Source organism: Catharus ustulatus, chromosome 1, assembly GCF_009819885.2.
Source record: "Catharus ustulatus isolate bCatUst1 chromosome 1, bCatUst1.pri.v2, whole genome shotgun sequence".
Taxonomy (NCBI): Eukaryota; Metazoa; Chordata; class Aves; order Passeriformes; family Turdidae; genus Catharus; species Catharus ustulatus.
This window is the reverse complement of record NC_046221.1, coordinates 44,021,033-44,046,778: the sequence shown is the minus strand read 5'-3', so window position 1 is coordinate 44,046,778 and position 25,746 is coordinate 44,021,033. Positions and strand designations below refer to the sequence as shown.

Genomic DNA, 25,746 nt, shown 5'->3' with positions numbered 1-25,746 from the left:
CTGCAGTGTCCAGGACAGGTGGGGGTAAGTGAGGTTGGTGGTGGCAGCAAGGAAGGGATGCAGGGCTTGGTTTCTGCACCCTCCTTCTTCATGCCCAAGGATGGCATGGAGTGGGGTGTGCTGAAGCCAAAAGCAAACACACTGCTTTGGTGTGTAACCTTCAAATCACTTATTTTCTTAGCTATAGTTTTGAGTAGCAGTGGAAGGGATAGGGAGATGTACCATATTAAAATAAGATTCACTCAGTGAACCAAGAGGGCATGAAGGCCCTGGGGCATTGGGACTGGCACAAGAGCACACTGGTCAACAGCACCGAGCTGCCATCATTGTTTACATACACCCACCGTGCTACATCCCCTTGTGAAATGTCACTGTGGACCATGGATGGTCAGTGAGCTAGAATAGGGCTTGGGGGCACAGGAGCCTCCTCCTATCCCGCGCTGCTTGGTCAAGTGACTTGGCCCAGTTTCCCTCAGCGTCATCCTCTTCTCTTTTTGGACCACCACATCTTCATTATACCTCTCAATAGCCTGTACTGTGCCTTTATCAGATTTTTTAAAGATATGAATATCAGTAAAGAACAATGCTGATCAATCTGGTTTGTTTTATGGTTTCCTGGAAGAGGTAGTTGCACATGTCAGGGAGCTGGAAAGCCCCCACACCTGAGACAGAGGGTTTCCTCCTGTCCCCAGGTGGGCTGGTTGGGGCTGAAGCTGGTGAGGGGCTGCAGCAGTTGGCAGTGTCATGTGCCACAGTGAGGGACAGATGGGTTTTGCTTGGCCACATCTGGAAGGGGAAAGTTACATGAAAAACAAATGCATTGCAGCCTGGCAGCTGCCTGTGTGTCCTTCTTGGCCATGGAGGCCTCTTGAAACACACTGCCTCCAGACCCTCTTCTCCCAGAGGCCTGAGGAAATGGCACTTAGGATGCACCCTACACCAGGTGCTGGGTGGGGGAACTGCACTGGGCGCTGCAGGGCTCAGCGTGCTGCAGTCTGCACTGCTGGCTGTGGTGAAGGTCTTCTGCCCTGTGCCCCTCTCCTGGCTGCCTGCAGGCACTGTGTGCCCCAGAAAAAACAGGCGCCTGAGCACCCTAAAAGTGGTTTTAATGCATTAATGCCTTTTAGACAGATAAATCTTGTCCCAGGTCTGCGTGCACTCCAGGTACTGATGTGGCACAGCTTTTTGCTGGAACGTTACTGAAAGGCAAAGAAATGCTAAAAAAGACCTGCGAAGAGCATTTTCTTGGGCACTCCTGCACAGACCTCTGGTTTGCTTTCCTGGCTCTGGGGTCTCTGTGGCCCCTGGGGCTCTAGTGGTCCCTCTACCCGGCTGGCACTGGCGTCACTGGGAACAAATGGGCTCGGGAGGAGCGTGTGTGTCTTCATCTCCTTCTGGCTCAAATTTGCCCTCTGTATTAAAAAAAATCCAACAAAAAAACCCAGAAAAAAAGCAGCAAGAAGGGCTTTTATTGTGAAAAAGAGACTTTTCAAATGCCTGTTCCCCCCTTCCCAGCCTCTCCACTCCCCTCCTCACAGGGAGGTGGGTCTGGGATGAGGCAGAGTTTGAAAACTCGCAGCTGAAGTTTGAAGGGTGTCCTCCCGCCCAGCGGGGAGCGGAGTGTGGGGACCGGGGGCAGCAGTGCCTGCCCTTGCGGAGCAGGCAGCGGGGATTGAGGACAGCCCGGAGGGGCACCCCTGGGTGACAGCCCCCGGCCCTGATTATTGCCCTGCGGAGAGGAAGCGGGCTGATTAGTTGTTGGATAATTTTTAATTTTTTAATTACTATTTTTAAAAAAATTTTTGGTGTTCTGTGTGGGTTCCTGGTGTGGTATGGAAGTGCCACAGGCGGTCGGCACCCGCCTAAGGAGGTGGTGAAGCACATGAGGAGGAGTGCGTCGGCTGCTGCTGCTGCTGCGGGACATGGTAGGATTTAGGGGTTTCCTTGCTGAGCTCATAGTGGGGAGCAACGCTGGGTTTGCCCCATGGGATGAGGAATACAGCGGTGTATGCTCGGTATCTCCGTCCTGGGAGCAGCTTGGGCGGGAGCACTCGGAGGGTCAGAGCATGGTGAGGCAAGAAGGCAGGGAATCACTACAGCACTTTTCTGTCCTTAAATGCATTAGGGATGGACCAAGTAGATTGTAAGAATGCACTAGGGATGGACAGAGCAGATTGTCAGGATGCTTCTAAAGGCAGTGCCTGGGGCTGCTGTAGCTAAAGCACTGCTGTCAGCCAGGAAGGTGATTGCACTCCCTCAGCCAAAACCCACCTCTTTTAAGTGGCCAGGTGGCACTGCTTCAGGCAGGCGAACAGCGTGGAGTGCAGGCTGCGAAGTGCAGAGATCACGAAGAGCTGCTCTGTGCTTTCTGTTTGGTCTTGACAAAGAACAGCACTTTCATCAAAAAACCACAAAATCAGCCAATTTGGCAAGGGAAAACTTCACGTCCCTCCCAAGAAATGTTGTGTTTCCCCAGCATCAGAAGGTTTATCCACATCTGTAGCATGTTCCAAACCTTAGGGTAGTGTTTTTTGTCATCTAGTTTCAGTGCTCCAGTTTGGAGCCCAGTTTGGGTCCCTTGGCAGACCCATCTGAGCAAGCACTCAGCTGAGCTGGGATGGTCCCCCCGTGCCCCACTACCCCTGTCCCACCAGGGGAGAAGGGGATATCATGCCAGGGAGTTTGCAGTGGGGCGGGGCCTCTGTCCCTGCTTCATTACCTCAGCCCTTGCCAAGCTTCTGCTGGGCAGGGATTGCAAACCTGTGATGGATGAACTGAGGAGATGCTGCTGCCAGAAACTGTCTTTTCATTTGTGTCACTGAAGCACTTTTATGTCCTAGAGAGTGTGCTGATGACTCAGAGCATCTCTGGGGACAATGCTGCTGTGCCAGCTTTCATTGGAGTGTGTGTGTGTGTACAGAGGACACTAGTGTCAAGCTTTACACTTTCCATCCTACAGTTTGCATAGGCTGCGTTGGGTTTCTTAATTAATGAACTTCAGCAGCAGGAAAAAATGACAAGACTGGTGCTCATGTTATCCATTTTGGGTTTGGAGATAACTCCTCCCTGTCAAAGGGAAAAGCAAGGCAACTCTCCCCACACCAGCCTTTTGTCTTCAGTAACATTTTTCTGTACAAGCCTTCACTATGAAGCTTTTCAAAGGTTCAGCCTGAGCCAGGTACCTGGTGTGGTCTCCCATGTGAGAGTGGGGTATTCGCTTTTTGCCAGGATTTCCATTTCGCCCTGGCAAAGGAAGGTCTGCTTCTGCAGTCCTTTCCCCTTTGTGAGCTCCTGCATTGGCTGCTTTGATTTTGCCCATAATCTTGGTTTGCTCTGGGCATCTGCAGGCAGGGCACTGATGGCCATGAGGAATAAATCCAGGCTACGCCCCCCAGCTGATTGTCTTGCTGCTTCATTTGCAGCAAAACCCCAAACAAAATGCTCAAGATGATTTTTGACTCCTTTCGAAATCACCAGGAGGGTGACCCCTTGCAGAAAGCCAGAGAGATGCCAGCTGTGAGCTCCCCTGTTGGTATGGAGAGCACGCTTGCAGACGGCTTCTTGTTGGATCCAGCCGCTGCACATGCCCGACCTGCCGCAGCAGAGACTGCTGGGGATGACTGCATTACAGAAACATCTTCTTTCTTCTGGCTTCAAAATCTGCCAGCAAGTAGTTTCCAGTTGCTGTTGTTTTCCTGGTATGAGGCACTCTAAATACAAGGGGCTGATTACACTGTATTAATCCTCTGGCATAGATTCCAAATGCCTCAATTGCCCCTTCCATTTCCAATGCTCAGTAACTCCAGTCCACCTGCAGCTACTTGCCTTGCCCTGAAGGAAAAGCCCCTTTTCTGTGAGCCTGGCTGCACCAATGCTCGTACCACGTTTGCTGTGCTTGCTCATCCCATGGACTTTGATAGGAGAAGAAGTGAGCTGGGGGTGGCTGGCAGGAGGCTTTACCCAGCATGGGGTCTGCAGGACACAGGCAGCACTCAGAACCAAGTAGCAAGCAGTTTTCTTCCCCTTTTTTTTCTCTTTCAGATGTAATGGCTTAACAGGAGGAAAATAGGGTTACCTTTCTTCAGCTGAGGCCAGGGCTAGTATGAACAATTCTGTTTTGAAGAAAGCCCACAGGGCTGAAAGGCCCCGCTGTCCTCCTCCTTCTCCCTCCCCTTTGGAATCCCACGAATGCACTTTTCTGCTCTCCAGGAAGGGAAAAGCCTGACAGCCAGCTCAGGGAAACCCAACTGCCTGACTTGGGCAACCTCCACTGAAACTCCAACAAGGGAATTCAGTGCTACTCCTTGCCAACACCCCAAAGAAGGTTTTGTGAGTCCCCACTGTGCACCAAGTATCATTCCTGTTGCCTGGTACTGGTCTACAAGTTAGAAATGATAACTAAAAATAAGTGGCTCAAAATCCCTCCTCCCCAAAATATAGAAAAAACATGACCCCTGATAAAATAAATAAAACTGAACCAAATGCCAAAATGTGTGAGAGTTTTAGCAGCATTCCAGGTACTCACAAGCAGTATTGGCAAACTCATTGAGACCAGGAGGAAATAAAATGTGATTTTATTGTAATGTATCCCTCCCCATATTAATCACAGCCCAGAAGACATTGCAAAAGGGAAATGGCTTTCTAGCACCTCTGCTCTTTGACTGTTACGTGTGGAGGAGCTGCAGCAGCACAGCCCCTCTGGGGATGCCAAACCAGAGTTGGTGAGCAGCCTAGAGGTACAGCAAGAGAAGCTGCTGGGGTGAGGTGAGTTGTGAGGAAGGGGATCCATGGCTCCCAGATTCCAGTTATTATGTCCCTGGGTTTGGAAATCCCAAAGGAGTCAGCTCCGAAGCTATGGTCTGTGGCTGAAACCTGCTGAGGAGCAGGACTGTCAGTTCCAGAATGCCACAGGAGCAAAGCATATTCTTCCCCAGAAGAAACTAAGTCAGGGTTGGAGGTAGTTTGTGTGTGGCACTTGAAGGGAAGGAGTTCAGCCCATGGGCCACAGGCTGCTGCCCTCCTCCAAAGCATCCCCTGTACAACCCCTCAGAAACAAAGGCAAGACTGTTCAAAATGAGCGGGACATGAGGCGCAGATGTTGCACAAAGGCAAGCCACATCTGTTTCACTGGGGAAGGGGCCCCCTTCTTGCTGGTTCAGCAGGCAGATGGGAAAGCTGCTCTGAAAACTTATGGAGCTGAGTGCAACAGGCTGGCTGGGAAACTGGGACGAGGGGAGGGGGAAAAGGGAAACCTGTCAGGAGCCTGCACAGCAGTGGTGGAGTGAGGGAGCAACAGCCTCCCAAAACTGCTGCTTTCCCTCTTTGATGTCCCTGCCAGGAATTTCTAGGTTGTGCTGCTCTCATGTAAGTCTGAGGGTTAGGGGAATGAGCAGAGGCAGACAAAGGAAGATGAGGAGCACCTCTCTTGTCCCATGAAGGTAACAGGATGGTCATGCATTCAGGGCTGCCCAAGTCCTTACTGTCCCCTGTAAACATGGGATGCTGTTTCAGGTTCTCAGTGATCTGGATGGTTTGGGTTCAAGCTGACATCACTTTTGAAATCAGTGGTGAAAGGGAGATGTTTGCACATGCAAATGACAGCAGACCTGTACATCTCAGTGATGTATCCTGAAAGACTGCCATCAATCTCTTGGGAGAATGTGTCTCCAAGAGGTAGAAGATCCAGCTAGGTGCAAGAGTCTGCAGTAAAAGCCCTTACTCTGAACTTCAACAGGAGAAAGATAAGGCATCTGAAAGCTTTTAGTTTACTTTAAGCAGAGGAAGTGTGGCATACTGGAGACTGTTTATTTTTGTGGTGCTTTGTGTTGACTTCTGGGATTAAACCAGAGTGGTCTTGAGCTGCGCTGTACATAGCACCAGGATGAAAAACTCCCTGTCCATCCCACACAGAGCTGAGTATTAACTCTCTGCAAGCTGAGATTTACACAGTGGGAGTGAGGAGAATTATGAATCTTTCCTTTGGCTCAGCGAAAATCACATAATTTTGGGGTAAGGAGAGTGTCATAACAGGATAAGCAAGTCCCTGCAGGTACCCTGCAGGGGTTTAGTCCACACCAAGTGCAGGACAAGGTGTGTGTCCCCTCTGGGTCCCCCCAAGCAGCAGCCCTGACCTTGGCTGCATCAGCTGCACCCCATGGTGTGGTGTCCTCCAGCCAAGTGCTGGCTATCTGTTTCCTTCAAGGTGTGTCTCCTGCTCCAGGTCTTCCTTCTTCAGATATACTGAACAGGACATATGGGATGCTGGGAGTCTTGCCACTCTTTTAAGCTACTCCTGGAGAGGGCGAGGGGATTACAAGGCTGTGTTTCTGCTGTACTTCTTTGGCGCATTACTCCACTGGGAGCAGACAGTGCAATGGGAACAGCACTGTTAAATAGAGCAGTTTACAGCTATGGCTGAAGATTTTGTTCAAAATGGTCCTTTGGATGACGGATATGTGAGAAGGGGCTGTGCTCAGCCTATGGCTGTGCAAGGAAGTACAGTAATTTCACGACTATAAGGCGCACCCTTTTGACTAAAATTTTTCCCCAAACCTGGAAGTGTGCCTTATAGTCCGGTGCGCCTTATCTGATCTACAAAGTTGCGAATTTTGCTGACTCCCCGGGGGTGCACCTTATAGTCTGGTGCGCCTTATGGTCGTGAAATTACTGTACGTCCAGGGCAAGGAGCCTCCCAAAAACCAGAAACAGTTAGTCTAGGTTTAGAGCAAGAAACAGGACATTTCATCCCTTGGAAGCAAAAAGCTTGAGGGGCTGATGCAGGGCCTGGAGCCAAGGACATGCCAGGTTATTACTAGAGGGAGGCTGTGGAGCTTGAAGGTTTCCAGGTTTTTATAATTTGCTGCTCCAAGGCCATAGTGATAACTGGGAAGAATTGTGAAGGCAACATTATTTGAGAATTCAAAGGCGGTGTGTTGGCACCATCCCTTTGAAGTCAGTGCTCAGACTGAATGGTGCCAAGACTGTTTCATCCATTTATGCCGCTGCCGAAGTGCTGCCCTCTGCTAGTGCAAAGCACATGCTTGTGTCACACTTAGGCTATAAATGATCCCAGAAACTTTGCAGACTGTCTGAAATTTAGCAAATTACAGCATGTTTTAAGGTTTCATCCCAGGCAATTTAACTTGGTCATTTTCTGGTTTGGTTTTGGACATGCTGGTGGGGAGGTTTGTGTGCCAGCTCTGAGGACTCTGCTGACTCTGCAGGGAAGGACCCAGCACCATGTGGTGATGTGTCACATTTCCATCTCCCCAGCTTCACCTTACCCAATGTTTGCCATGACTCCATTTCAAAGGCTTTATGGTAGCAGCCCCCTTTCCCTCTTTCTCAGTGCCTGGCTTGAGTTTCCCAAGCCACTTGTATGGAAGTGGGGATGGAGCAGCACCTTGAGCAGACAGGCATGGCCTACCTGCCACATCCCTGTCCTGGAGCCAAGCAGGATGGTCTTCAGGGTGTCTGCAGAGTGCAGAAATATAGTGTGGTCATGGTTCTCCCCTCTGAAAGAGCATTTTTGAGGAAAAAAACTTAATTTCTGGAGGAAGAAAAGCCAGGACACAAAGCTGGTGTGGGTCTGCTAGGAATTACAGCCACTTTGATGGATCGCGAGGCCAGATGAAGGGCTGTCTTATTCTTCATTCCCCATGGCGGTATGGGTACAGGTGAGTGTCAGTGGAGCTGTCCCCATGTGCTGAGGGAACACAGCAGACCTGGCCTCCTGGGAGCCTCTCTGAGCCAGAGCTACCTTTGGGATTGGTAGTCCTCATTTAATAGCTGTCTTTAGTCAATTCCCACTCTGCGAGCCATCTATCTTCCCTGATCAGGATAATATAGGAAGGCACTTAGGCACTTGAATGATGGGCAACAGACACTGCCAAGCATTTCCTTCTGCTCAGACTTGCCCAGAGTCACTCCCGGCATGGAGAGGTTTTGTCTCCTTCCATGTCTTCAGCATAGTTATGGGTCTCCAGCCCATGTGCCATGCCCTTAACAAACCAAGAAAACCTCCTGCACAGTATGAAAAAGAAGAGGCTGATCCAATCCCAGATCTGATTGATGTGCCTGCTCCCCCATTGCACTGGGACCTGCCATAAGCACCATGTGTGGGTGCAAGGCTCTGGAGACATTCCCAGAGGTGGGGGGCAGGCAGAGGAGGTTTCCCACTTGTTTTTCAAGCAGTCTTTGTTAAAATTGGTCACGGCAGGCTGCACCTCCTGCTGCCCAGGCGGTTTTGCGGTTCATTGGGCGGGCAGCGAGCACAGAGCTGGGCGGGTGAGCACAGCCCTGTGTGTTGCACCCCCCATGCAGAATGCACCCGCTCAGTGTGCACCCAGAGAAATGCACAGGCCTGCCTTTAACCTGCTCATGGGCAGGGTGCCTTTGGCAAAGTCCTCTGAGCCTGGGAGTCTAGGGCAGGTGGATGGCTGAGAGTGACATGGCCATGGCTGAGCCATCCTGGCTTCTTTGGGCACCTCTTTGGGACAGTGGGATTTACTGCTAAAGGGGTCTTGCAGTGCTGGTGCAGGGATGGGAGGACTCATTTGAATGCCAGGGGAAAGCAGGAATCAATCCAGTTTTCAGCAGCCACGTATTTCCGTGGCATCCTTCTAGTCTCAGGACTGTTTCTTACATTCTTGGATAATGAAGTTTGGGGTTTGTTTTTCTTTTCTTTCAAGCTCGACAAAGCCAATTTGATGCACTTTGAAAAGAAATTGAAAACAGGCTTCTCCGCTTCAAATTCTGCCAAGGTTCAAGCATCCTGGGAATACAATGTCAAGGATAGCCCTCCCCCACCTCACCCCCAACTAGACTTAGAAAGTTTTATCTCCTAGCATCAAAGCTTCACAGCTCTCCACTGTGCCTTCAGAGCCTGGACTGTGTTGTGTGTCCCTCTGATGAGTGAGAATATATATTATTTACTTACTGGCATCCTGGAACAAGTAGTACCTCTCTTAAGCCTTTTCATGGATTTTGCCTGCTGGGAAAAGGACCTAATTTCTGGCAAAGACAAGCTGTACTGTCAGTACGTCAGCCTGGCAACGCAGAGATGTACGTATGGTTTGCATTTCGGGCTGAATCAAAGCCATAGCTTAAACTGCAGCATTTTTTTAGAACATGGGCTCAGAGAAAGACTCTGGAAAAGTATTTACCCAGGGCTTGTAAATACAATATTTTTCTGCAATGTTTTATCACCTAGGTTATTAATTAAATTTGCAATATCAATCGCCAGAAATAACACAGAGACTGCACTTGCACCTTTTTTGTTTCTTTTTGTTGTCGATGTGGCAGGGAAACCTTGAGCAGCACTGGGGAAGGGAGCCTGCACTGGCCCTTGTCCAACTTCACAGCTAGGGGTTTCAAGTTCAGGCTGGGAAAGCGATGGAACTCTAACTTGTGATGCCCAAACCCAAACTCACTGACAAGGAAGACAAACTGGGTTTGGACAATAATGATTTCTTAACCACTTGGACTGTAAAATGACTTGACATTAAAAACCCAGCAATCGTTGCCATCCATTTGGCATACTCTGTTCTCAGGCTGTGGGTTAAAAAGGATTTTTCCTGCAGTGTTTTGAAGGCTCTCCATGTGGCTCCCACATGCATTCTCCCCCCAGGATACTGGAAGTTACGGCAGACAGGCTTTTTAGACACCCAGAGATGGTATAAGCAACCAGAGGGTTATCAACTGGATAACAAAAACAATCACCCTGAAAATCCTCTGTGCTGAAGAAAAGGGTTATGGGGGTTTTGGTGAAAGTGAGATGGGCTGTGTCTCTCCAGAAGGGTGGGACAGGGGAGGTGCTGGGAAAACATGCCCAACCAAGCACAGATTGGGAAGGGACTTGGCTGGATGCAGATAGAATTACTGAGATTTACACATATCCCTATCCTTTGGGATTGATTCCATAGATATCACTGCTATTAATGCAGCATACTTTGAGGCCAAAGGAACAGATTGTGAGGCACTTAGAGTGATGATTTGAAAGGACTGTGGATATCAGGATACCAGGACCAGCCCTTTATATGCCATAGAATTATTTTACTATGGTTAAACTAGGATTTAGACATTGCACCTCCCCTAAACTCTTGCTCAGGAGGTCAGACATGGATTGCAGATGTTTGGGAAAGAATGTGTGTCTGCACTCTGCAGAATGTGCTTGAAATCCGAGCATGAAGTTTTTGAGTAGCTGACCTTGGGCGTTGCCTGTGCCACTTGGTGTTGGCTGTGGTTCCACAGCAAATCATTATCCCATCCAAGTGGGAAAGAGCTGGAGAGGCATCACAGCCAGCTCCTTGCAGAAGTGTGGTCATGTTCATCCCCTCCCCAGAAAGGTACCCAAGACAATGATTTAGCCATGTAGTTTGATGCCTGGGACAGTTAATGCCAGGCCTTGACTGACCCTGCTGGTGATCTAGGACAGGACATCCCTCTCTGGACAGTCTCACCCCAGACTAGGTCCTTTCTGCTCTGGAAAGAGATAGAGCAGGGGTCCCCTGGCAGGTCCCAAAGTCCTGTACCAGACAGCCCCTGGTTCCTGGGAGAGGCTGGTGTAAACCCTGTCTGAAAAAAGGATTCAGCCCAGCAGATATATTTTGCTGCACTACACTGTATTTCTGGTAGAGAAGCAATTAAGTGAGAGCTATAAAGCTGAATCACTCCAAGTGCACCATCAATAGCTCTTATAAACTGCATTAAATCTGCTCTTGAAAGGGAGGCATGGATGGAACACCCCTGGTGAGGCCAGCGGGTTGGTGGCTCCTCTTACCCACCTCAGCTGATGTAGTGTCTTTGCAAGGGGTGCAGCTCCTCACCAGAGAGCTGTCTGAAGCAGTCTCCCCAAGCTGAGGACATGAAACCTGATGGATTTTAGCATACTGCAGCTTATAAGCTCATGCACTGGAGTCGCTTGGGGCAGCTTCTTGTGGGGCAGGAGTTGTGCTGATGGTGTGTCCCTGTGGTCAGTGGGAGCCTGCGGTCCTGAAAGCCCCACGGTTGGAAATTCTTTTGCTTGCCCAGCTGCTTTCTGGAAGTTATTCTGGCTGCTGGCTCTCACCTCCCCAGCTTTTTAGCTCTTTTTTTCAAACTTCTCCTCTTATAAACAGTCTCTTATCCCTTCCTTGGCAATATATTGTCCTGCTGTGTCTGCCATGGATATGCTCATGTTTCCAAAATAAATAATTGGAGAAAAAAGTATCTACTTGACCATCACTTTGGCTTCCAATGTGGGTTTGAGCTGCTTGGAAATGCCTGTTGAAAGCAGAGAAATGGCACCAAGGTGCTTTTTGTGGCTGCAGCCTCCTGCAGCGTGTGAGGCTGCCCAAACCTGAGTGAATGAGGCATGGACGCAGCATGGTCTGGGGACTGGATTGGCTTGGAGAATGTCACGGTGCTGCCCCACCACTGCCCTCTAACTCAGCTTAAATGGGAATATCCTGTGCTTAGGGCAGCCCCAGCTGTTTAAAGGCAGTTCCTTAGTGCTGGGAATCAGAATACTTTAGGATTCACATATAGCATAGATTGTATCACAGACTCATAGAAGGATTTGGGTTGGAGGGAACCTCAAAGTTATGTAATTTGAACCCACCAGTCATGGGCAAGGACACTTTCCACTAGACCAGGTTGCTCTGAATTTCATCCAATCTGGATTTGAACACTGCATGGGTGGGGCCTCCACAGCTTAATTGAGCAACCTGTTCCAATGCCTCAAGACTCTCACAGTTAAGAATTTTTTTCCTAATATCTAATCTAGACCTCTCTTTCAGTTTAAAGTCCTTTCCCCTTGTCCTGTCACTCCACATCCTTCAGCTCTCTCATAGGCCCCTTTGGGCACAAGACGGTACTGTAAGTTCTTCCCAGAGCCTTTTCTTCTCTAGTCTGAACAACCCCAATTCTCTCAGCCTGTCTTCATAGGAGAAGGTGCTCCAGCCCTCCAGGGGTTTACACCCTTTTTTCTGAACCATAGCCAGTCCCAGGTTCTGACTGACACTTGGAGCTGCCCTGCTTTTGCTGAATACAGCAATGGGCAGAGCTCCAGAGGCCTTGTCTCAGCACACATTGAGATATCTAAGTTATGGGTTCAGTGTGCAACCAGAATAGGAGCCAGTGAGGGTGCTCAGAGTAAGGGTTGAAAAACAAAATCTCTTAGGAACTGGGAAGTGTTCACATCTAGACAGGAATGGGCTCTGTTTTGGTGGTGTGGTTTTTTTTTTTCTTTCTTTCTTTTTTCTGGTTTTTTTCTTTTCTTTCATTTCTCGAGTCTTTAAAGTGAAATATTTTAAAGTGAAATATTTGACCATGAAGAGTTTATTGCCCATAAGGTCATCCTGTACCTCAGAGCTGCAGATATGGCAACCTCTGTGTGGGGAGTGGGCTCTTGGTCTTATTTGCTTCTGAAGGGACTGCCGCTGATTTCTGGCACAAATCATGGCACCAGCCATAACCCTCCTGCTGTAGTGCTGTGGAGGCAGTGAGTGCTTGTGAAATGCCTCTTTCAGGGAACACACAAGCAGAGGGGCTGCTCCTCTAGAGCAAACCCTGCCAGGACTCTGCCTGCAGTAACACTCCTGCATCATTCCACCTTTCTTTCCTGCAGGCCCAGCGACCATGGCGAAGGATGGGGATGAAGCCCCCAGCCCCAGCAGCTGCCGGGGTGCTGCTGGCCCTGGCCCTGCTGGCTCTCATCCACCTGCCCCCACCACCAGAGCATTCCCTGCTCCCACTGCAGGCCTCATTCCCCCCAGGGCCCCCGAGGGAGGTGGCCGCTCCCCTGTCTGGAGGACAGGCCCACAGAAAAAGGCTCCCCAAGCCCCGCACACGCCTGCAGCAGGAGCAGGCCTCTGGCCGGAACAGGAGGCGGCGGGAAATGGAGAGGGACACGGCCCCATGGCTCTCTGCTGATGACCGCCAGAAGATGTGGCTGCTGTCCAGTGGGCAGGTGGTCTCCAAAACCCGTGTCCCTGCCCACGGGCAAATCATGCGAGTGCAGCTGCGTGCTGTGGGGGATGCCAAGGGAGATGCCAAGGGGGATGTCTCGGCAGCCAGCCCAGAAGGAGACTGCCAGGATGGGAGCTGTGGGCTCATCAAGCGTCCCGGGGACCTGTACGAGGTGCTGGCCTTCCACCTGGACAGGGTGCTGGGGCTGAACCGCAGCCTGCCCGCCGTGGCCCGGCGCTTCAGCAGCCGCCTCCTGCCCTACAGCTACACTAACGGCGCCCTGCGCCCCATCATCTGGTGGGCTCCTGACCTCCAGCACCTGGAGGATGCCAACAACGACCAGAACTCCTGTGCCCTGGGATGGCTGCAGTACCAGGAGATGCTGCAGCACCACAGGCCGATGCTGGTGGCCAGGGACACTCCCTGCTCCAGCATCCCTCACAGCGAGTGGAGCCGCCTGGCCCTCTTTGACTTTCTTCTCCAGGTAGGGCTGTGGTGATTGAGGCCGCCTGTCCTGTCAGCTGTGGCACCCAGGTTTCCCTGTACCTGTATTGTCTGACCATGGTCTCCTTCTGCTCTGCGAGGTCACGTAGGCTGTGGTTTCTTGGGATGTGTTTTCGCTAGTCAGCTGGTGGAGAGCAGCAGAACTTTGTGCAGAAGCACTTTGGACTGAGTATGGTCCATGTTTGGGACTTGCAGGGGAAACAGGGCAGGTTGTAGTGAGTGTGTCCTCATGGACAAGCTTTCTGCTGTTCATTTGGTGCTGGCAGAGGCTTGGGACATCCCTAAAGACATTCCTAGGGCATCCCTAGGGATAAGCAGCATGTCGTGCATCAGCCCCATCACATCCAAACTCAGGGATGTGCTGCTGGCACTGGAAATAAGGAGCCCTGCCTTTGGACAGCATTGCCTTCCTCCTCCTTGGCATTAATAGCACTTAATCTTCTATCTGAAAAATCATACCCTGCTGCTACAAGAGATTACAACAGTATCCCAGAGAGTTATCAGGTCTTGGGAGGGCAGCTGTGAGGAGGCAGAAGTGATTTCTGTGGAGAAAAAGAAAGCCTGTTTAGGCACCTGGGGGCTGGTTATCAGACAAGAGAAAACTGCCTGAAAGGACAAGTATTAATACAAAAAAAATGAAGGGAAGAAATAAAAAAACCTCCAAGCTACTAAAATATGTTTTCCTTATTCTTTCTCCCTTTTTTACAACTATGGCTGGCAGAGCTAGAGCTGGCTTGCCTTGAAAATATTTTAGCTGAAACAACCAGAGAAATGAGAAGATTAAGCAATCCCCTTCCCTTCCCTAGGCCAAAATACCGCTAAGTGCAGTGGAAAGGCTGAGGCTGCAGAAGAAACTATGTAGTTCTAAACAGAGTCCATCCTCAAGGGCTGAAGCAATGCAATGATAAATTCAAGGGCAATCCACAGGTTCTCCTCAATAATTCTGATTGAATCCTCCCATGCAGGAAAGTCACATAAAAGTAAATAGTCTGCAGGATATTATGGAAGTGGAGTAGCATCTTTCAGAAATGGCTTTAGCATCTCACACCCCTGCTGGGGAAGGAGAAGTTGTGAGATTTGAGCCCTGTTGTACATTGGCATTGAAATCTTGGTAGTTATTTTCAATTTCTCTTAACATTTGGCTTCTTCTATGTTGATTTCTCTTGGTATTTGCCATAAGGAAACCCCCTACTATGTGCAAAGTTTTAGTGGGGACAAAATGTCAAGCCTGGTAGAAAAGGGGCAGCTGCTGATGGCTTTGTCCTGTGCTTTAAAGAGGGCCAAAACCAAATCAACTCTGCAGCCACATCCTGCCCTGGGACACCCTCTTCCCAGCCAGGGGGAGAGCAAGGAAACTTCCCCTAGGGGAAGCCATCCCAGACTGAATCATAACTGGAAAACCTATCAGATGCAAGGAGATGCCCCAGCATGGGGTAAGAGGGGCTGAAGGTGAGCTTCTGGTAGTGTTTGAGCTTGGATGGGAGGTGTGGCTCATGTATTTGTGTTCTAGCAATAATACCAAAATTCCCATAAATTAGAGATGTTTAGGCTCTGGAAACAAGAAATTAATACCAAAAAATGAGGGGAGGACCAGGGGAGGGAGGGCTTGTCAACATGTCAGGGCACTCTTAGCATCTCCACAGCCATCTGGTCCCTCTCCTGAGGCTCCACTTGGACACCAGATCTGCCTCCATCTCACACCTCTACGGATTCAGCACCAATCCACCTTGGTTTCACAGGTGCTCCTGGGCGGGTGAGTGGAGTGCTGAACCTATTTAATGTCTCTGTAATTTCTCTCAGCTTGTCTTCACCTTCTGTGCAGCCTGCAAAATAACATAGCAGGTGAGAGAAACTGGTGTGCTGAGCTCTCCAGTATACAGACTGAGGAGGTGTGTGGAGGAAATGTGTTATTTTGTTCTGTTTCCATGTGGTTTTTGACAAGATGCTCAAGTACTTTTTTAACTGGAGTGTCTCCCAATGGAGAAATACTGACCTGAGTTCTTCATTAAACCTCAGGAAACAGAGAGGTTTAAGAGGCTTCACTGTGGGACTAATCCTTCCTCTCAAAGAGTTATTAATGGAACGGCCATGGAGATCACAATTTGTGTTTCCCTGCAGCATCTTCTCCAGTGCTTGGTCAGTGTTTGGGTTCAGACTGAACTCTGTGTCAAAGCACAGCCTATAATTGGCGCCTTGTGCTAATTACCAGGGTGAAGGGAATAGGCAGCCTCTGTGGGTCACTTGGATTCTGTCTTCTTGTCACCTGTAGATCCTTTCTGGATCACCTGAGATCTGCTCCAGCCCTCCCAGTGGCTCCAGGAGCCTCTCTGCACCCTGAGCCCTGCCTCCTGGGCTTGCACCAATGCTGAGAAAATCAGTGAGAAAATCAGACATTTTCCTGCTGCAACCAGAAAAGATATTTATTTTATACATTTATACATAATTCATATAAATTTAAAAGAGCATATATATGTGTGGGGCTTGTAAACAGGCCTCAAGAGCAGCATGAGGTGAGGCAGCTCGCCTACAGGGTCATGTCAACACACATGGGGAGATCTGTTGACAGCCAATGAGGTTCTGTCTGCCCCACAAATCACCCCAGAGGACATACCAGCTGCTTCTGACAAAGCTGAGGAAGCCAAATAAATAGTGAGGCCAGGTCTGACAGTTTTATGTCTTTTTTTTTTTTTTTTTTTAAGCCCTTCATTCCTACAAGGGTGTGGTTGAAACACTGGAAGTTGTCAAGCAGCTCCAGGGTTTCTGCAGGGAACTGGGATGGGAAGCAGGAGGTTTGAGAGTCTGGAGGACACGGAGCCTTAGCAGCACCTGCAAATGATTAAACACAAATGTAGCTAAAGCAAGTCACCGTGGCCCAGTTTAAATGTCAGGCATGCTCTGCATACGCATAGACTGCTTTTTCCCTTGCTGATACTTTTCCATTCATCTTTCCATTGAGAGCTACTCAGGTTACCATAGGGATGGATGAAAGGTTGCATATGTGACAGGCAGCAGATGAAACTGTCATACAGAGCATCAGCACTCGGAAAAAGAAATTCTTTTTGAGGTTTCAGACTCTAGGTTTCCTTGGGTGCTTTGTTGTTTTTTTTATTCATTCATCATCGTGCACATCTTCCCTTCATTTCAGCTGGAAGCACAACCCCTTCACTCTATGCAGATACAGAATGTGGAGGTACCAGATATCTGAACTCCATCTGAAAAGCCAGTCACTATCACCTTTGTTATCACCTTTGTCATCACCTTCTTCATGCCAGAGGGGTTTTGCATGTGTGCTTTCATTCCTCTCACTCACCAGTGTATGCAGCTTTTCCATTGCACGTCTCCTGAGGATCCCTAGAAATGTTTTCTTTTCCCCTGTACAAGAACAGCTCACAACAGGACCTCCCCATCCCAGGCACATGTCCCTGCTAAGGTCCCCAAATGTCTCCTGCAGGTTCATGACCGCCTTGACCGCTACTGCTGTGGGTTTCAGCCTGATCCCTCTGAGCCCTGCGTGGAGGAGATGCTCCATGAGAAGTGCCGGAATCCAGCAGAGCTGGTCCTGGTCCACATCCTGGTATGTCTGCCCGCTATCTACGGGCTGCTCTGGAACTAACATGGAGGTGCCTGGGAGGCACTTGCAGGGCTGAGGTGGTGGCAAAGTGAATTCAGGTCCCATGGTGATGCTGGGTCCCTGGTAGGGGATGTGCCCGGGCATGGAGGGACATAGACATTGGCATCTGCTTTCCCCCAAATACTCTCAGGCTTTCTCACTGCATTAAAATAGCAGCCTAAACCTCCACACTGGTGATGCTGCACTGAGTGAACTTCTCCTTCCCATCCTGCTGGCAGATCCGGAGGAGTGCTCCGTCCCGCCTGGTGTTCATCGACAATGCAGGCAGGCCACAGCACCCTGAGGAGAAGCTCAACTTCAGGCTCCTGCAAGGCATAGACAGGTAGGAATGTGCATGTGCTGAGCAAGGGCTGAGCTGGCACACAGGGATGTCCAGCAGCCCTGTGTGTGCTCACCTTCTTGCTGCTTCTGGCCTCCCTGATGGGGCATCCCTCTGAATCAGGACCATCTCCCACCCAGAACAGGATGGGTGGCTAGGCTCACAAATATATCTCATGTGCCCCTACCCTGAAACTAACGCTTTATTCTGCTCTGGGTAGCTGATGGCAGGCTCCAAAGCCTATTTCCCTTCTTTAATTGCCAGCTGCACAAAAATAATGAATAATCAGGTATTTCAGCATTTCTTGCACCATTGCCCATGAGGCATTTTGGCATGCTAGAGGCCTCTTGTTTTGGAATTTGTTTGGGTCTCTATCTGATAGAGCTATCCTGCATGCTCAGCATGGGTAGAGTTTTAAGCAGAAGGTTCCTCATCCTGTGTTCCTCTGGGTAGACATCCATTTCCTCTTGAAGCAGCTCATTGCCCTGCTGCTCCCTTCCTCTCTGCTCAGCCTTCCCTGGATAACCCTTCCATCCCTGTCTCTTCTGCTCCTCCACTGCAGCTTCCCTGCGGCGGCAGTGGCCACGCTGCGGTCGGGCAGATTGCAGAGCCTGCTGCTGCGGTCCCTGCGCCTGGACCGGGAGTTCTGGGAGAGCCAGGGCGGTGCCGAGGGGCTGAGACCCCTGCTCCAGACCATTGACAGGAGGGCACAGATCCTGCTCCGCCACATCCAAGAGCGCAACTTGACGGTGTTTGAGGACTCGCCGTGCTGAACCGATCTCTGGCTGGCTCACAGGGCCTGCCTTGCACGTCCCAGCAGCCATGGATGCACCTCTTGCCCTTGGCATGGATGTTATAAGGCTCTGTGCTGGCTCTCTCCACAAGATGTTTCCTCTCATCTTGTAAGATGGTCTGGAGGAGCAGATGGAATCACAGGGAGTAGGAAAGATGGGGAAGAGATGTCTCCTAGGACAACCAACAACTGCTTGAGAAAGGCAACAGTGATCAAGTTATGATTGTTATCCATCTCAGCAAGGATTTTTAAAGGAAGGGCACGTCTGTAAGGTTTCACTCACATGCCTTCACTCACATGCACACAAACACACACACAGCAACTATGTGAACTGGAGGCTTGGACAGTTGAACAGCTGACAGGGACCCTGGAAAGAGTTAAAGAAGCAGTGGAAGAAGTCACTGGCAGTCTTTCCATGACTTGTACTGGGCTTTTTGATGATGTCTTCACTATTTCCAAAACATCCCAGACAGAGAGGTGGGGGAAAGAAGAGGGGAGCTTTCTAAGTGGATTAAACCAAGACAAGACACTAGATCTGAGCTCTGCCTTTTCCCCTGCAGAAGAAGTGATGTGTGCTTGGGAGTGAGTGTGAGCCACTACCTGAAGCTGAGAGTAGGCAGGACCTTGGAACTCAGCAGCACTGCACAGCAGCTGCCCTCACATAGCCTATGGTACCATCCCCAGTGAGAGTCACATGCTGTGTGCCATGTGCCGTGATCCATGCATGTGACTTGGTGGGCCTGGGCTGCTGCCAGTGCTCTCAATGTTGGATTTGAAGATTTAAATCTCTCATTCACTCCTTCCTTTCACTGCCAGGGGATTAAAGGCAAAACTACCCCACTTCTGAAAAACACTCCTGGCTGCTCTCTTGGGCATGTAGCTCTTCCGCAGGCTTGCAGAAACATGTTTTAACAAAAATGCCAGGCTATTTCAGCAGAAGGCAGTCAAGTGCAAAATGCTTTCTGAGCGTGCTGGCACCTCCAGCAGAGCCCATCCTGTTCCTGTCACCCCTCAGGCTCTTGCCCAGCAGCCCACTCTGATGAAGCACAGCAGCATCCCAGCTAGGCAGGTCCTCAAGTGTCAGGGCTGAGAAATAATTGAAAATCAAAATGAACAGGAGGAAAAAAGATGCAGGGATGGGCTCCATCATTCCACACAGTGTGTTTCCCAGCTGAGGCATGCCTGGAGCAATCAGTTCCTGGCCTGTGGGTTTATGGTTTCCCACCAGAAGCCTTTTTAAAGGCCCCCATTTCTCCAGTTTTACAGGCAAAGCATCCATGCTTCAGGCACTCCAATTCACCTGTGCCTTTGGAAAATCTCAGTGAGACTGGCATGGGTACCCAGATGCACCATGGTCCAGCTATCCCATTGCAATAGCTTTGGAGAACACAGACACTCATGCTGTGGGAGAGGAAAAGCTGGGTCTAGATACCTTCCCTGCCTCATCCTTCTCAGCACTACATCAGTTTGAGAACCTGCAAGGGGATGCTGTAACACCCATGCTGATAACACAGGCAATTACCTTTTTTCCCCTTCTCCCTCTTGCTGAAAAGAGGATGAAGTGAAACATGGGCCACATGAATCAACAAGCAAGCACAAATGCTCTCAAGAAGCATCAGCATTCAGCATCACAGGCACAGCAGCATCCAAAGTACCATCAGCTTGTTCCCGGAGTCCTGCCCTCCAATTAACCAGGGAGTTCGTTTCCCCCAGCACTCTATCCACCCTGTGAATTATCACCCCATTTGCTGTGCCATGAGATGGATGACGGTCATGGAAACCTTGCTAAAGACTGAATCATGGGGATTTATTACTGGGAGGTGAGCTTAGCTTGTAAACTTGAAAGAGAACAAAATAACTCATCCCGGGTCCTATGAAAAGCATGGTGGTGTAAGAGTAAAGGATACTAAATGTAACATAATTAAATCCAAAAAATATGCTGGGGAAAAACTGTGAGGTAACAAGAGCATTAGTTATGATGTACAGCATCAATCAGGGTCTTTCTTTTTCTCATTAAAGTGAGAAATTTCATTAAAGGTGTTCATCCCATGTAAGCCAAGGTCTCAGTGAGAATTAGGAGATGGGGGGGTCTGTGCAGTAGCCAAAGCCGTGGTCATTGCTGAGCTGGACCAGCAGCTCTTGCCTTGCCTCTGGTTGCATCTGCTTGACCTTAACATTGCACAAGGTAGTGGGACTGTTTTTGCATTTCTTTAGTTGTAATGTGAGTTTGCTGCCTAAACACATGTGGGAACATCTGTAAGCAGTTATACATGTGAATATAAATCCCTCATGATTTTACAAAGAGCCATGTATGGATAAATGAGAGAAGCAAAAGCCAAGATCTTGCTGAGACTGATCATTAATCTTCTCTGATTAGTCTGTTTTTCCATGGGCTTGCCTATGTAACCAGCACAGGCTCTAAACTGCAGTCATGGCTATTCAGAGGAATCCTGCGGACTGCTGGCATCAGCCTTTACCATGTGATGTTGGGTTTGGTTTGCTCCAGCTATCAACGTGGTGTATTTCCCAAGACAAACTTACTTTTATGGTTATAACTACTTTATAGTATAAACATTTGTGTGGGGCCATGCTTGACAATGCTAGATTTCATCTGAGCAGGGATGCTGTTTTACCAAATTTTATTGCATATCCACACACATTGTGTTAGGGTGTGGTCACAAAAAAAAGATAGTCCAAGTTGGATGCAGGATGGCTTTGTCTTTAAGACAGCAGTAACAACAGCTAAGAAAGGGAAAGAGCAGTGGAAAGACAAGGGCTCCTTGACTGCGGGGAATCCCTGCAGCACCCTCCTGCTCACTCTTGGCACCTTGGAAAGAGCTCTGAGAACAGCATTTGGGAGCATGGGCACACACCTCCATGGAGCTCCACCAGGAGGGAACTGCTTCATTCCACAATGATCCAAGTGATATGATCCATGTTTAACAGCTCTCTGGCTGTGCACAGCCCTTCAGCTGGCAGAAAACAGGGCTGGGGGTTGGAAGGCAGGGGTCAGATTGGCTCCAACCTCCTGAGCACACGCACTCATACATGCAAACATGGTCTGTGTCACTGCTTCTGATCTTAACCTCCCCAAAACTGGTGATCCCCAGGCATCCCCAGCAGCCTGCTCCAGTGCTTTGCTGGTCTCACCCTTCTTAAACTAAATGCCCACTTACTGCATTTAAGGGCCACTTCTAGAGCTGGACACAGGACACTAAGGGGTCTTATCTGCAGCCCCAGCACTTATTGAACCCTCCCAATGGCCAGGGGTGACACCAGTGGGGTGGCACTTGTGGGTAAGATGATGACCCACCCTTGTGCTTCATTGCCCTTAAGGTGGGTTATCACAGGTGCCCCTCAGAGACCCCACAGGGTGCAAACCCCACCCAAGCATCCCCGTGCCGCACAGGGGAAGCGTGGGCTGACTGCTGCCTGAAAGGCAAGAGCTAGCAAGTAAATCCAAATTCATTGTTAAATCTCTGGATATAAAAATAATCTGGCTTTTAGAAAGCAATTTATTTATGTTTTCAGTACTTACTTAAATATTTATGTGAAAAAGGGGGAAAAAAGGTCTGGTCTGACATAGGGCTATTATTGTAGCAACAGTCTTTGAGATTAATGGAAGTAAATTAGCCTGATGTTTTATTTACATCCAGAAAAGCAATAGATAAACTCTCCTTGTGATGGATTTTCTTCATTAGCTGGGCAAACGCCTAAGGTACAGCTCTTGACATTGTTTCTTCCATGCAGTTAGACAAACAGTTTATCAAAGGAGTATAAAATTGTCAGGAAAAGAAGCAGATTAATGGCCAGTAAAGTGAAGATCATTGAATTTATGATATAAGTAGCAGTATCACTGGAGCTCAAGAAATGGCTTATTAGATAAGCACCATGTACACACACAGGGAAGTGCTGAGCCCCCCCCATGGATCTGCCGCACTGTCGGCGGCTGCTTCCCAAATCCCAGTGGGGTAATCTCCACATTGAAGCCTCACCTCCCTCCTCCTTCCCTCCCTTTAGGTTTGGGTTTATTCTGTAACTCTCTCATTTCATCTTGTGAACATATGATTTCTTCTCAATTAAAAACCCTTAAGTTTTCAGAGATGATAACTTAGTCTTCATCTCTGTGCTGCTGTAACCATTTCTGCAACCTATTTTGGCAATTTTGGCTGCTGTAATAATCATGCCAATATCAACAACAATAGCATACAGGTCTTATGATTCTTTGTAAAAAATCCCCCAGCATCAGCAACTTACGGATCCCATATAGCTCCTGCAGCAATTACCTCTGGAAGGATAACTACCTGCCAGATAAGGCAAATGGAAGAAAGGAGACAGGGAACCTGGGAGAAACAAAACATTCCTGGGGATGCCAGTGGGACTGTGCGGGTTCCCGAGGTCTCTGCCCCGCTAGACATGGGCTCAGGTTTTCAAGCTTCAGAAGAGGGATTTTGGGTACAAGGATTACTAAAACCCATGAATTTAACTGGTGCCATGAATCTTGGTGTCCGAGTGCTGTCTCCAGCAGGTGGCATCGGCTCAACAGGCTGCCTTTTCCCTGTGCTTGCCAAGAGCGTCTTAAAAGTTTCATCTCTGAACTGACAGATTTCAAGCTGCTAAAGCATCATTAAGTCCCTAATTCCTTTGCAGCCTAATCCTCCCAGCTGTACTTTATATCTCTTCACCAGCACCACCTTTCTCCCCTACATTACTCTCTTTCCAACAAAAATCTAGATTTATGGAAGCAGAGTGTTGCTCCATGCTGGGAGCAAGACAGAGCAAGTGGCTGCTTGAAGAACAAATTGCCACAAGACCCAGAGCTCTCCCCACTCTAGTGTGGACCCAAATGTGGACCAAATGCACAGCACCCACAGGATTTTTGTATTGCAAATCTCAAATGGTGGTCAAGTCCAGGAGTTTTTCCCTAGAGCTATTTTGGATAGCTGCTGCTTTGCTAGGATTGTCTCTGTTCCAGAGAACTCATAAAGTTCAGGACATTTTGAATGGGCCTGCAGCTGTCCCTGGGATGGATTTGAAAAAGATACATCTCTTAGAGCTGTGTGCATCCAACTGGCAGATAACACAAATCCAACTACGCTCTGAGGCTTTGAAATCCACTGGTTTATAAGCAAGGTGAGCCAAAGATGGGAACAGTTTCTCCCAAACAGGAGTAGTTTTCTAATCCCAGACTATCACCATATGGTCCTTGGGAATTTCCATGGGTTTTTTGCTTCACTCCTGACTGAAGGTCCTGCCCCATGTTTCCTCCTCTTCTGAGCTGAGCCAGTTTTTATTCCCCTGGGCCACACCCAGCATCACTAATCCAAGAGATGACATGAGTGCAAAGGGATTTCTTACATTTGGCACCCTGGACACCCTCCTGGGACCCCATGCTGCCAGCCACAGGCAGAGTGCTGCTTGTGCCCCCCTGCAAGGGGTGGTGAGGCAATGCATGTCCCTCCAACTTCTGATCATGGCTTGGGTCTGGATACCACATGAGCTTTTTCTCCTCCTCAGTCCCCATCCAAGTTCCAGGTTAGGCAGTCGGACTCGCCATTTTACTTCCTTTTGGGATGGGAGGCTGTAGTTGGTGTTGCTGGTGACGGAGACATCAGCTCTTTTCTTTCAATCTATGAGTTGTCTTGCCAATACCAGGAACTAACATGTCAGTCTGCAGAGCTGTTAACACAGAAAAGGGGCTGCCTGGCCTCTCCCCAGCTGTCTGGAGGAGGGAGCATGTGATGATGCCTTCAGGAAGCACCTGAAAGTGGTGGGTGAAGATTTTTTCCCACTAGATGCTCAGCGCCGGGAAAGCAAAGAGAAATTCTCCATGGACAATGGTTCAATCCTGTCCCCAGTCCAGCCAGATGAATGTGGTGGGGTTTCAAACCAGGTACAGGGAAGAGGCCAAGGAAAACCTGAATCCTGACTCTGCACAGAAATGGAACAGGATGCGCCCATACTGGGGTATTTCCCTGGCAAGAGGTTAGCATGACTCCATGGTGCTGCTGGCCAGGCTCTCTGCTGGAGCAGGTATGGTACCACCTCTTCCAGTCCTGCTTTTTGAGTGAGCTTTGCTCCCTTGGATTTTATGTTTGGCTGCATCTAAGCAGGGATGGAGTTTTTATTGAGGATGAGGTGAGTGGATAGAGAGTGGTGCAGGCTATACTGTAAACGTTGCCATATTTTTGCATGTTGTTTGGTTTTAATTGCCCATTCCAGGCATCTGGGGAAAGTTTGGAGTAAGCAAAGCGTGTTACATCCCAGGGCTCTTTATGCACATAAACAATTGGAGGTTTATTGCCTTGACCTTCCCTGAAACAAGTTCTTGGCTCCTCTGAGTTAAATCTTGGGGTAAAAAGGGGTCTAATAAGCTGAGCTGCAGATCTGGGCTTCTAGGAAGTGCATCTAGGTGCCAACAAGATACCAGGAGGCTGAGATTTGCCACAATTGGGACAAATCTTTTAAAATGGCTTTTGTTCATTTCAGCGAGGTCTGTCAGCTCAACTCCTTGCCAACAATAAATAGTGTGGGAGCAGGGAATTGGTGATTATATTAAATTTAAGGCAATTCAGTCTTACTTGGTTTTACTTGATTTGGAGTGTTGGGGAGAGGTGGCACAACATCTGTGCACAGAACGGACAGGTTAGGTCAGATACCTCTTGCTTTATTATCTGAGCATGAAACATGACATCCCAGGGAAAGAGCCATAATTAGGTGTTCCTAATCCTGCCCATTTGAGTCAAAATTATAAACTAAGAGGGCAGAGATCAAAGGCTTCTACCGAAGGCCAGAGCAATTTGCTGAGGAGCTTAACTGAAAGTAGCACTCAGTGCCCATGCAGGGGCATGGTATCAGCTGCAGCCTCTTCTCTGCCTTTATTTTTACTCCTCTTCCAGAAACGGGAAACAACCAATGTGTGGGAGATCTTTCTACTTCAGCTGGGCATGGCCTTTTCAAGCCTGATTACAGTTCAAGATTTGGAGGGGAAAAGCTCCAAAAAGGCACAGTCGTGCTTCTGTGGTGACAGCCCCTGGGTTGGGGCTTCACATCCTGGGGCTCCACTCCAGCCTGGCCCCAGACTGTGCAGAGAGAAAATCTGCTCAGCCCTTCCCTGCTTCTTCCACCTGATGATGCTTTTGCACTTACCCTTCCAAAAAATCTCATCTTCCTGAGGCATTTTGATTGGTCTAGATAGACACTACACTTTTTTGCTGCAGCATTATCCCTTCCCTGCCCCTGCCTGCTGGAGCTGCTTCTTGCATGCTCCACAAAGCAGCCAGACACTGTCCTCTGTTTTAATTGCTTTTTCCCACCTCCTAGCTTGCCCTCACATTTGCTTTTAGGGGATGTGGGGCAGGGGAATGGCTTGGGAATAGGAAACATTTGGGTGCTGAGAGGCAGGGGAAGGAGGGTAAGCAGGTACCTGCTGGCTTGGTGGGAGCAGATGTGTCAGTGCAGGCACCTGCATGGATATAGACAATAATTTCTCTGTCTTTGCAGAGCTATGGCCTTGAAGTTTGCCTCTTTTATTCTGTAGGGACCACTGAC

General features: G+C 49.1%; 1 protein-coding gene across 1 annotated transcript; it reads left to right on the top strand.

The window, feature by feature from the left end:
- The first annotated feature begins 1,599 nt into the window (after nt 1-1,599).
- GASK1A (golgi associated kinase 1A) lies at nt 1,600-25,064 on the top strand. The gene is made up of 5 exons (XM_033081057.1): nt 1,600-1,925; nt 12,608-13,432; nt 16,904-17,026; nt 17,302-17,405; nt 17,965-25,064. The coding sequence occupies exons 1-5, from the start codon at nt 1,923-1,925 to the stop codon at nt 18,173-18,175; spliced, it is 1,266 nt and encodes a 421-aa protein (XP_032936948.1). The 5' UTR covers nt 1,600-1,922; the 3' UTR covers nt 18,176-25,064.
- Nucleotides 25,065-25,746: the final 682 nt, after the last annotated feature.